Source organism: Rhinopithecus bieti, unplaced genomic scaffold, assembly GCF_001698545.2.
Source record: "Rhinopithecus bieti isolate Rb0 unplaced genomic scaffold, ASM169854v2 scaffold_18862, whole genome shotgun sequence".
NCBI lineage: Eukaryota > Metazoa > Chordata > Mammalia > Primates > Cercopithecidae > Rhinopithecus > Rhinopithecus bieti.
Genome location: NW_016809237.1, coordinates 258,756 through 270,498, shown reverse-complemented (window position 1 = coordinate 270,498; position 11,743 = coordinate 258,756). Strand labels below are relative to the sequence as shown.

The window sequence follows — 11,743 nt, the reverse complement described above, 5'->3', positions numbered from 1 at the left end:
GCTAATTTTGCATTTTAGTAGAGATGGGGCTTCTCCATGTTGGTCAGGCTGATCTTGAACTCCTGATCTCAGGTGATCTGCCCACCTCAGCCTTCCAAAGTGCTGGGATTATAGGCGTGAGCCACTGCACCAGGGCTTTTTTTTTTTTTTTTTTTTTTTTTTTTGAGACAGAGTCTCACTCTGGAGTGCAATGGCGCAATCTCAGCTCACTGCAACCTCCACCTCCCCGGTTCAAGCGATTCTCCTGTCTCAGCCTCTCAAGTAGCAGGGACTATAGTCATATGTTACCACATCTGGCTAGTTTTCTTTTTTTGTATTTTTAATAGAGATGGGATTTCACCATATTGGGTCAGGCTGGTCTCAAACTCCTGACCTCAGGTGATCCACCCGCCTCAGCCTCCCAAAGTGCTGGGATTACAGGCGTGAGCCACGGGGCCCTACCCTCTCTTGTCAATTTCTATAGATAATTTCCTTCAGAGAAACGAAAATGAAACCAAAAACGGTATAAGGACATTGCGTGGACCAAAGAAAACATGACTAAGGTTCGGGCTTACAGCTTGCAGCCTGTCACGGGTGTCCAATAAACATTTGCTGACTGTCCGAAAGGCTGGGCTGCCCCAGGATTTGGCTGCTGTTCACTGCACTCTGTCCCTACCTTTGACCCCAGAGAAACCAGGGAGCCCAGGGACACATGAAGACCTCACCTTCCCTAGCTGTTCACCAGTGTCCCCACATGTGTAGACAAGGAACTCAGAACCCCAGTTGTTTTTTAATTTTTTTTTTTTTTTTTTTTGAAACTGAGTATCACTCTGTCGCGCAGGCTGGAGTGCAGTGGCCTAATCTCGGCTCACTGCAACCTCCGCCTCTCGGGTTCAAGTGATTCTCCTGCCTCAGCCTCCTGAGCAGCTGGGACTACAGGCGCTCACCACCAGGCCTGGCAACTTTTTATATTTTTAGTAGAGATGGGTTTTCGCTATGTTGGCCAGGCTGGTCTCAAACTCTTTACCTCAGCTGATCCACCCACCTCAGCCTCCCAAAATGCTGGGATTACAGGCGTGAGCCACCACGGCTGGCCCCAGTTGTTTTTTTTTTTTTTTTTAGACTGAGTTTCGCTCTTGTTGCCCAGGCTGGAGTGCAATGGTGTGATCTTGACTCACAGCAACCTCCGCCTCCCGGGTTCAAGCGATTCTCCTGCCTCAGCCTCCCGAGTAGCTGACATTACAGGCATGCGCCACCATACCCAGCTAATGTTTTTGTATTTGCAGTAGAGACGGGGTTTCTCCATGGTGGTCAGGCTGGTCTCAAACTCCCGATCTCAGGTGATCCGCCCGCCTCGGCCTCCCAAAGTGCTGGGATTACAGGCTTGAGCCACCGCGCCCGGCCCCCCGTTGTTTTTTGTTTATTTGTTTGTTTGTTTAGAGACAGGGTCTCATTATGTTGCCCAGGTTGGTCTTGAACTTTTGGCTTCAAGCAATCCTCCCACCTAGGCCCCCCAAACTGTGAGGACTACACCACCGTGCCCAGCCCAGAACCTCCTTTTTCTCCAGGTTCCTGCCTTCACATCTCAAGGGGAGACAGTGATGAGCACTCGTCCATCCCTGGTCCTCCTGACACTGCCCCCAGCCCCACCTCCCCGCTCACCTCCCCAAAATGCATGTAGATGTACTCCCGGGCACGCTGGTGCAACTCCACACAGCCAATCTGCTCGGCGAAGTTGGCGATGCCGATGGCATTGCTGGGGTCCAGCTGCTGCACTAGGAAGTCACTGCAGGCGCGGACAACGCTGTCGATCTGGTACATGACAGCGCCATTCATGACGTGAAGGACACACTTCTCGCCCATGGAGATGGAGGCCGTGTAGGCGAATTCGATGAGGCGCTCCATGACCTTGGGGTGGATACCCTCAATGGACACCACCTCCATGCCCTGCTCCCGCAGCCCGTTGGTGAACATGGCCTTGAAGACGGGGCTGGATGAGGCTAGCACCACCTTGTGGGCCATGAACTGGGCAGCAGGCGCGTCCTGGTACTTGACCTGCAGTGTGACGTCACACAGCTGCTGGCTGAGCCGCAACTCGTTCATGATGCCGAAGGCCTGTTTGGTATGATCCTCCAGGGTGTAGCTGAAGGTGCGGTTGCCATGCTGGGAGGGCGTCACCTCCGCCTTGCACTCAGTGGAGGCATACATCACCGCGTCCCCTGCCCCCTCAGGGCACTGTGACCGCAGGGGCAGGAATCGGCTGCAGGCCCCAGCCCTGCTAGGCTTGGGATCTGGCTGCATGGGGTTCCAGAAGATAAGCAACACCACCACCTCTGGCACTCAGGGGCCTGGAGGGGAGAGAGCACAGGGCAGGGGCAGGGGTTGGGGCTGGGCCAGCACCTGCAGGGTCTCCTTTTGTAAGATAAAGCAATTCCTAGGTCAGTTTTCCTGCAGAGTAGGTGAAGCAGAGTCCATTTGCAAATTTGCAAACATCCCCCTGACCTGACCAGCCCAAGAGCCCATCTTAAAACATAGGTGAGGTCATGTCTCTCCCCTGCTCTGGATCCTCCAATGCCTCCCACAGTACCTAGTAAAACTGAACTCCTCAACAGCCTTCGAAGCCCTACACAATTAGCCCCTGACACCTCTTCCCATTGATCACTCTGTTTCAGTAATCTGGTGGCCTTTCCCTTTCTAGAGCATGTCGGGCTCATTCCTTCATTTGCCTCACCATTTATTGGGCACCTACTGTATGCCAGGCACTGATCTGGGTGCTGAAGACACAGCAGTGAGCAAAACACACAAAAATCCTACCCTGCTGGAGCTGACACCTGCAGGGAGGAACAATCATAAACTAAAATAAGCAAGACCTGGAAAATCAGCTTCATGAAGAAAATTACAACAGCATTGTGACAATGTGAGAATCAGGTGCAGTTTTTTGTTGTTGTTGTTGTTTTTGAGATGGAGTCTCACTCTGTCACCCTGGCTGGAGTGCATTGGCTCGATCTTGGCTCACTGCAACCTCTACCTCCCGGGTTCAAGCGATCCTCCTGCCTCAGCCTCCTGAGTAGCTAGGACTACAGGCGCCCGCCACCACACCCAGCTAGTTTTTACATTTTTAGTAGAGACTGGGTTTCACCATGTTGGCCAGGCTGGTCTCAAACTGCTGACCTCAAGTGATCCGCCTGCCTTGGCCTCCCAAAGTGCTGGGATTATAGGCGTAAGCCACCGTGCCTGGCCCTGGGTGCAGTTTTTTAAAATCTGACAGACCAAGTTTCTTTGAGAAGGTGAGGTTAGAGCTGAGACAAGGATGAAAATTATTATAAAGTGGGAGGCTGGGGAATAGTTTTCCAGGCAGAGGAAATAGCAAGTGCAGTGGCTCAGAGGCTGAGACAGTCAATCTGGAGAATTGAGAAGGAGTGCAGTGAGAGCTAAGGACTTAAGGAAGGGTTTCATGGAAACCCCTGGAGCCTGGAGGGCCAGGAGATGAGTTATGTGTTTTGTGTTTTGTTTTTCAAGACAGAGTCTCGCTCTGTTGCCCAGGCTGGAGTACAGTGGTGCGATCTTGGCTCACTGCAACCTCTGCCTCCCAGGTTCAAGATATTCTCAGCCGGGTGCGGTGGCTCATGCCTGTAATCACAGCACTTTGGGAGGCTGAGGTTGGCAGATCATGAGACCATCCTGGCTAACATGTGAAACCTCGTCTCTACTAAAAAATACAAAAAATTAGCCGGGCATGGCGGAGGGCGCCTGTAGTCCCAGCTACAGGGGAGGCTGAGGCAGGAGAATGGTGTGAACCCGGGAGGCGGAGCTTGCAGTGAGCAGAGATAGCGCCACTGCACTCCAGCTTGGGCAACAGAACAAGACTTGGTCTCAAAAAAAAAAAAAAAGATATTCTCATACCTTGGCCTCCTGAGCAGCTGGGATTACAGGCACCAGCCACCATGATGGGCTAATTTTTTGTATTTTTAGTAGAGATGGGTTTCACCATATTGGCCAGGGTGGTCTCGACCTCCTGGCCTCAAGTGATCCCCCTCCTCGACCTCCCAAAATGCTGGGATTACAGGCATAGGCTGCTGTGCGCAGACGTGAGTTATGTTTTGGAAGGAGTGGGGGATCTCCAAGTGGTTCCCCACAAGTAGATCTGCAAGTTCTCACTCCCCTCTTTCTGGCGCTCCACTCAGAGTCCCCTCTTCCCTGTTCTATTGTCATCACTGCGCTTGTCAGGAACTGAAATGACCTCCTTGTGCTTGTTTGTTGATCGACTGTCTCTCGTCCCCGGCCCCAGCGCCTCAAATGGCAGGGAACCTTATGTAGGTTGGCGTCGGGCCAACCCTCTCCTGTGCCTCCCGCCTGGGGCCTGGCACTGCGCAGGGGTCAGTACACGGGTGGTTGGCTAAATGCCCGTGCCACCGTGCCTGCCAGAGCGGCCTCCTCCACCCTCCCTGGGTGCCACTCGGCCCCCCCTCCGGTGCCAAGGCCCTGGGCTTGCGTCTTGGTCTTTGGCCAATCGGTCAACAATGCCCCTTGGGCATCGGGCACTTCCCCCACCCTACAAAGCGACAAGTGGGCGACTGCGCATGCCCCTCCTGAGCCGCCACCAGGCCCAGAGAGGCGAGGAAGTGACCCCGCCGCGGCGTCTCGGCTGCCAACCCCAGAACGCAGATCGAGCCCCCCAACGCCTCGGAGCCCCCAGGCCTCTGTCTGCTCCTCGCTTCCGGGTTCTCTCGCTCGGTTTCCGCCGCTCCCGGGCCACCCCGAGAGTTGCACCGTCCAACAAAAAGATTGGACCCAGGCCTCGCCCTCCTGGCCCTCCGAGTCCTGGCGGGGAACTCAGAGGCTCCCTGGGCCGTGGCGCCCGGTTTCCTGGTCTCCGGGCACGACGGCAGGGGCGCTCGCGGCCCGCGATGCCCGCAGCCCGGGCACATCCCGCCTCACTCACCCCGCCATGGCCGCGCTCCGGCTCCGCCTCCACCGCCGAGCCTCGGCGCCTCCATCGCTGCGCGTGGGGGAGGCGCGGAGCGCGCGCAGGTCACCATGACTAAGCAGAGCCCGGCGCCCGCCTTGTCACAATAAAAGTCCCCGGGCCCTGGCCTCGGGCGGTAGGGACCGCGGAGGGCCGCTCTCCAGCCCCCGCCCACGTCTGCGGTCGCCGAGCTGCGCGGCCACCACTGCTCCCAGCATGGCCGCGGGGCGGGGGCATGCGGCCCTGGGCGCGCTCAGCCGCGTGGTCCGAGTCGCGGGGAGTCTGAACCCCGAGTTCCAGATCCGCGCGTCCTGGCCCGCACCGGGGATGGGGTGGACACCCCTCCCCGTCGCTGCTGCCGGAGCGCTCACCTCGGCCACCGGGTCGCCTCCGTAGGGGGTCCCTCAGGGTGGGGATGCCCGGGGCGCGCAGGGGCTCCGGGTACGGCGATGCCACCCGCACACTTCGCTTCCGGGAAGCCCGGGGTCCATGGCCCGGTCCGGGCGATTCCTTCCTTACCTTGGCTGTAGGAGACCCGCGGGCGCCTCCGCCGTCGGGGGACCTCGGCGCCAGGGCTGCGTGGCCTGCGGGGTCTCGGTTGTCGGTTGGGGAGAGGCCTCGGGACGCCCGAAAAGGAGGCGGGGAGAGGGCGGAGAGGGCGCGGCGGGGAAGGAGCGGCGATTCTCCCGCCCTTCCCGCAGGTGCCCGGCGCCCGTCGGCGAGGAGTGGGGCATCGGGCGGGGACGCACAGCCAGGCCCCCCTTCTCACTGTCTCTTCCATCTCCTGGTTTCGTCGCCGGGCGTCTCCTGGCGGCGCTGCGCGCCACCACCTGCTATTTTAACGACGCACAGCGCCTGCCTCGTGGTCTGGCGGCCACAGGATCTAGGGAAAATTGTCTACCTCGCTGGGTCTGTCTGTCTGTCTGCCTGCCTGCCTGCCTGCCTTCCTTCCTTCTTTCTTTCCTTCCTTCCTTCCTTCTTTCCTTCCTTCCTTCCTTTCTTTCTTTTTTTCCTTTCTCTCCCTCTCTCTCTCTCCCGTTAGAGACAAGGTCTCGCTCCGATCTGCACGCCCAGGCTGGAGTGCAGTGACCATCGCGGCTCACTGCAGCCTCGAGCTCCTGCCCTCAAGCAATCCTCCCACCTCAGCCTCCTGAGTAGCTGGGACCACAGACACGGGCCACCACACCCGGCCAATTTTTAGGGTTTTTTTGTTTTGTTTTGTTTTGTTTTTTTTCTGTAGAGAGGGGGTCTCCCGATGTTGCCCAGCCTGGTCTTGAACACCTGTGTTTAAGAGATTCTCCCTCCATCGGCCTCCCAAAGTTCTGGGATTATAGGTGTGAGGTGTTGGGTCCAAGCCCCAGGTTTTCCGTGTGTGTGTGTGTGTGTGTGTGTGTGTTTAATTGACACGGAGTCTCACACTGTCGCCTGGGCTGGAGTGCAGTAGCTTGATCTTGGCTCACTACAACCTCTGCCTCCCAGGTTCAAACAATTCTTCTGCCTCAGCCTCCCGAGTAGCTGGGATTACAGGTGCCCGCCACCATGCCCAGCTAATTTTTTGTATTTTTAGTACCGATGGGGTTTCACCATGTTGGCCAGGCCGGTCTCCAACTCCTGATCTCGTGATCCGCCCACCTCTACCTCCTAAAGTGTTGGGATTACAGGCGTGAGCCACCACACTCGGCCTTCCTTGTCTTTATTTTTGATTTACTTCCTATCAAGAGGCATGTGGCACCTGTCTTTGGGGGGCGGGTTCAAACCCTGGATCTGCCTCTTGCCAGTTCAGTGCCAGTGGGCGCTTACTTAGTTCTCTGTGGTTCAGTTTCCTCTCTGTAAAAGGTAATAATATAATAGCACCTACCTACCAGATTATCATTAAGACTAAATGCGGGGCCGGGCGCGGTGGCTCACGCCTGTAATCCCAGCATTTTGGGAGACCGAGGTGGGTGGGTCACGGGATCAGGAGATCAAGACCATCCTGGTCTTATCTTATAGCAGGGCATGGTGGCGGGCACCTGTAATCCCAGCTACTCAGGAGGCTAAAGCAGATAACTGCTTGAACCCGGGAGGCAGAGGTTACAGTGAGCAGAGATCGTGCCACCGCACTCCAGCCTGGGCAACAGAGTGAGACTCCGTCTCAAAAAAAAAGGAAAAAAAAAAGGAAAAAAAAATTCATCTAAATGTCATCTAAATTATCATTACTTTAAAAAGATAGAGAGGCCAGGTGCGGTGGCTCATGCTTGTAATCCCAGCACTTTGGTAGGCCAAGACGGGTAGATCACCTGAGGTCAGGAGTTCGAGACCAGCCTGACCAACATGGTGAGACCCCCCCCCCCACACCCGTCTCTACTAAATACAAAAAATTAACCGGGTGTGGTGGTGGGTAGGCAGAGGTTGCAGTGAGCCGAAATCCTGCCATTGCACTCCAGGCTGAACAACAGAGAGAGACTCCCTCTCAAAATGGAAAAAAAAAAAAAAAGATAGATGGGGTTTCACCATGTAAGTGAATAATAAATGGAAACTCTAGGTCCCTGGAGCCTCCAGGGTGAATTTGAAAAACTGAACGTCCTGGCTCAGGATCTGGAAGGACTCACGTGTAGGGCTATGTTAGAGTTACCCCGCTACCCGAAATCCTTGTCGCGTGTAGTTGCGTGTAGCTGCAGTTCCAGACAGCTCCTCAGGGGGGCGCCCCAGATAGTCCGTGAAGACGTTGAGCGGCCAAGGTTGTAACCAGCACCCTCCTGGCATGTTGCAGAAAACAACCTCTCTAATATCTCTCAAAATCAAACCTACAGGTCCGGTGAGCCAGGTGCTTGTAGAGATTTATCCAAGGTGCATTCGCACATATACAGGAGGAAGCATGTGCACACACATTTATTGCATTATAATGCATATCATGGCAAAAGGACTGGATCCCATTCACATGTCCCTCTGTAGAGTCCTGGCTTAATCAGTGGTGGCACCTCCTTGCTAAGAAATACTATGCAGCCAGTTAAAAGGAGCAACACATTTACTGTATGGATATGTACCTAGATCTTCTATTTTTTCTTTTCTCTTTTTCTTTTTTGATTTTTTTTTTTTTTTTTTTTTTTTTTTTTTTTTTTTTTTTTTTGAGACGGAGTATCACACTGTCACCCGGGCTGGTGTGCAGTGGTGCGATCTCAGCTTGCTGCAACCTCCGAGTCCCAGGTTCAAGCGATTCTCCTACCTCAGCCTCCCGAGCAGCTAGGATTACAGGGTTGAGCCACCACGCCCAGCTAATTTTTTGTATTTTTAGTAGGGACAGCGTTTCACCATGTTGGTCAGTCTAGTCTTGAACTCCTGACCTCGTGATTCGCCCGCTTCGGCTTCCCAAAGTGCTGGGATTACCAATGTGAGCCACCTCACCCGGACTCCTCTTTTATTTTATTTATTTTTTGAGACAGGGTCTTGCTCTGTCACCCAGGCTGGAGTGCGGTGGCACAATCATAGCTCACTTCAGCCTTGACCTCCTGGGCTCAAGTGATCCTGCTGCCCCAGCCTCCCAAGTATCTGAGACTACAGTCACTTACTACCACACCCAGCTAACTTTTTCTTTCCCCTGCTTTTTTTTCTTTCTTTTGTAGAGCTGGGGCTTCACCATGTTGCCCAGGCTGATCTCGAACTCCTGGGCTCAAGCGATCCTCCCTACTTGGCCTCCCAGAGTTCTGGGATTACAGGTGTAAGCCACCTTGCCCCACCTCTTTTTTTTTTTTTTTTTTTTTTTTGAGACGGAGTCTGGCTGTGTTGCCCAGGCTGGAGTGCAGTGGCCTGATCTCGTCTCACTGCAAGCTCCGCCTCCCGGGTTGACGCCATTCTCCTGCCTCATCCTCTGGAGTAGCTGGGACTACAGGCGCCCGCCACCTTGCCCAGCTAATTTTTTTGTATTTTTAGTAGAGATGGGGTTTCACCATGTTAGCCAGGATGGTCTTGATCTCCTGACCTTGTGATCCACCCGCCTCAGCCTCCCAAAGTGCTGGGATTACAGGCGTGAGCCACCACGCCCAGCCTTTTTTTTTTTTTTAACAGGGTCTTGCTGTCACCCAGGCTGGTATGCAGCAGTGCAATCACGGCTCATTGCAGCCTCGAACTCCTGGCTCAAGCGATCCTCCTGCCTCAGTCTCCCAAGTAGCTGGGACCACAGGTGTATGCCACCACACTTAGCAAAGTTTTTTATTTTTTGTAGAGATGGTGTCTCACTATGTTGCCCAGTTTGGTCTCAAACTCCTGGGCTCAAGTGATCCTCCTACTTCGGCCCTGCAAAGTGCTGGGATTACAGGCATGAGTCACCGTACCTGACCAGGCCTCCATTTTTCAAATGTAAAAAAACAGCCAGGCCCGGTGGCTCACGCCAGTAATCCCAGCACTTTGGGAGGCCGAGGAGGGCGGATCACCTGAGGTCAGGAGTTGAAGACCAGCCTGACCAACATGGTGAAACCTCATCTATACTAAAAATACAGAATTAGTGAGGCATGGTGGCGCATGCCTGTAATCCCAGCTACTCAGGACGCTGAGGCAGGAGAATCACTTGAACCAGGAGGCGGAGGTTGCGGTGAGCCGAGATCACGCCATTGCACTCCAGTCTGGGCAACAAGAGCAAAACTCTGTCTCAAAAAAAAAAAAAAAAAAGAAGTGCTATGGACCGAATTATGCACCCCACCCCCCTTTTAGTGTGTTGTAGCCCTAACCCTCAATGGGATGGTATTTGGAGGTGAGGCCTCTGGGAAGTGATTAGGTCTAGATGAGGTCGTGAAGGTGGGAACCTCATGATAGGCTTAGTGTCCTTATAGGAAGACCACACTAGAGAGTGCTCTTTCTTTTCTTTTCCTTTTCTCTTTTCTTGAGACAGGCTGGAGTGCAGTGGTGCGATCTCCCCGCTCACTGCAACCTCTGCCTCCCGGGTTCAAGCGATTCTCCTGCCCCAGCCTCCCGAGTAGCTGGAATTACAGATGTGTGCCATCGCACCCAGATAATTTTTGTATTTTTAGTAGAGATGGGGTTTCAACATGTTGGCCATGCTGGTCTTGAACTCTTGGTCTCAGCTGATCCACCTGCCTCGGTCTCCCAAAGTGGGATTACAGGCGTGAGCTACCTCGCCCAATCTGCTCCCCATTTCTTTCCCCAACATGTGGGAACACAGTGAGAAAGTGGCTGTCTGCAAGCTCAGAAGAGAGTCCTCGCTAGAACACAGCCATGCTGACATTCTGTTTTTTTGAGACGATGTCTTGCCCTGTCACCCAGGCTGGAGTGCAGTGGTGCGATCTCCACTCACTGCAACCTCTGCCTCCCAGGTTCAAGCAATTCTCCTGCCCCAGCCTCCCAAGTAGCTGGGATTACATATGTACGCCGCCACGCCCAGGTAATTTTTTGTATCTTTAGTAGCATCAGGGTTTCACCATGTTGGTCAGGCTCATCTCGAACTCCTGACCTTGTGATCCACATGCTTCAGCCTCCCAATGTGCTGGGATTACAGGCATAAGCCAAGACACCCAGCCCTTTTTTTTTTTTTTTTTTTTTTTTTTGAGACCGAGTCTCACTCTGTCACCCAGGCTGGAGTGCAATGTCGCCATCTCAGCTCACTGCAACCTCCACCTTCCGGGTTCAAGTGTTTCTCCTGCCTTAGCCTCCCCAGTAGCTGGGATTACAGGCACCTGCCACCATACCCAGCTAATTTTTTTTTGTATTTTTGGTAGAGACAGGTGTTTCACCATGTTGGCCAGGCTGGTCTCAAACTCCTGACCTCAGGTGATCCACCTGCCTGGACCTCCCAAAGTGCTGGGATTACAGGGATGAGCCACAGTGTCCGGCCCCAGGCTGGCATTCTGATATTGGACTTCCTACCCTCCAGAACTATGCAAAAGTAATTACTGGAACTTAAGCCACCCCATCTATGATATTTGTTATGCAGTCTAAGCTGACTAAAAGCAAGATGTTACAAAATGTGTGGGTATTGCCAGGTGCTGTGGCTCAGATCTGTAATCCCAGTACTTAGGAGTCTGAGGCAGGTGGATCACTTGAGCTCAGGAGTTTGAGATCAGCCTCAAAAAAAAATTAGCTGTGTGTGGTTGTGAGCTGTGTTGTGGTTGTGAGCTCTGTGGTTGTGAGCCAGGTGTGGTGTGGGACATGTGGTCCCAGCTACTACATAGGAGGCTGAGGCAGGAGGAGTATTGCTTCAGCCCAAGAGGTGGAGGCTGCAGTGGGCCGTAATTGTGTTGCCCAGGCACTCCAGCCTGGGCAACACAGCAAGACCCGATCTCAAAAAACAAACAAAAAAATGTGTGGGTGTGCAATATTTTAGAAGATATACTTTTTTTTTTTTTTTTTTTTTTTGACAGGTCTTGCGGTATCACCCAGGCTGGAGTGCAGTTGTGCAATCATAGCTCACTGCAGCCTCAACCTCTCAGGCTCAGGTGATCCTCCCACTCCAGCCTCCCCAGTGTCTGGGACCATAGGCATGTGCCACTATGCCCGGGTGATTTTTTTTTTTTTTTTTTTTTAGACAGAGTCTCGCTCTGCTACCCAGATTGGAGTGCAGTGGCATGATCTCAGCTCCCTGGAACCTCTGCCTCCCAGGTTCAAGCAATTCTTATGCCTCAGTCTCTTGAGTAACTAGGATTACAGGCCCCTGCCACAACACCCGGCTTTTTTTTTTTTTTTTTTTTTTTTTTTTTTGCATTTTTAGTAGAGATGGGGTTTCACTGTGTTGGCTAGGCTGGTCTCTAACTCCTGGCCTCAAGTAATCCTCCCGCCTCGGCCTCCCAAAGTGCTGGGATTACAGGCATA

General features: G+C 53.6%; 1 protein-coding gene across 1 annotated transcript in view; it reads right to left on the bottom strand.

Moving 5' to 3' along the window:
• The window catches only part of KEAP1 (kelch like ECH associated protein 1), a gene marked incomplete at its 3' end in the record, with an annotated part of 21,699 nt that overhangs the window by 6,790 nt on the left and 3,166 nt on the right, over positions 1-11,743 (bottom strand). The window contains exon 2 of the mRNA XM_017888953.1: positions 1,642-2,327. Within this exon, the coding sequence (XP_017744442.1) occupies positions 1,642-2,280 (639 nt within the window). The remainder of the gene's footprint in view (positions 1-1,641; positions 2,328-11,743) is intronic.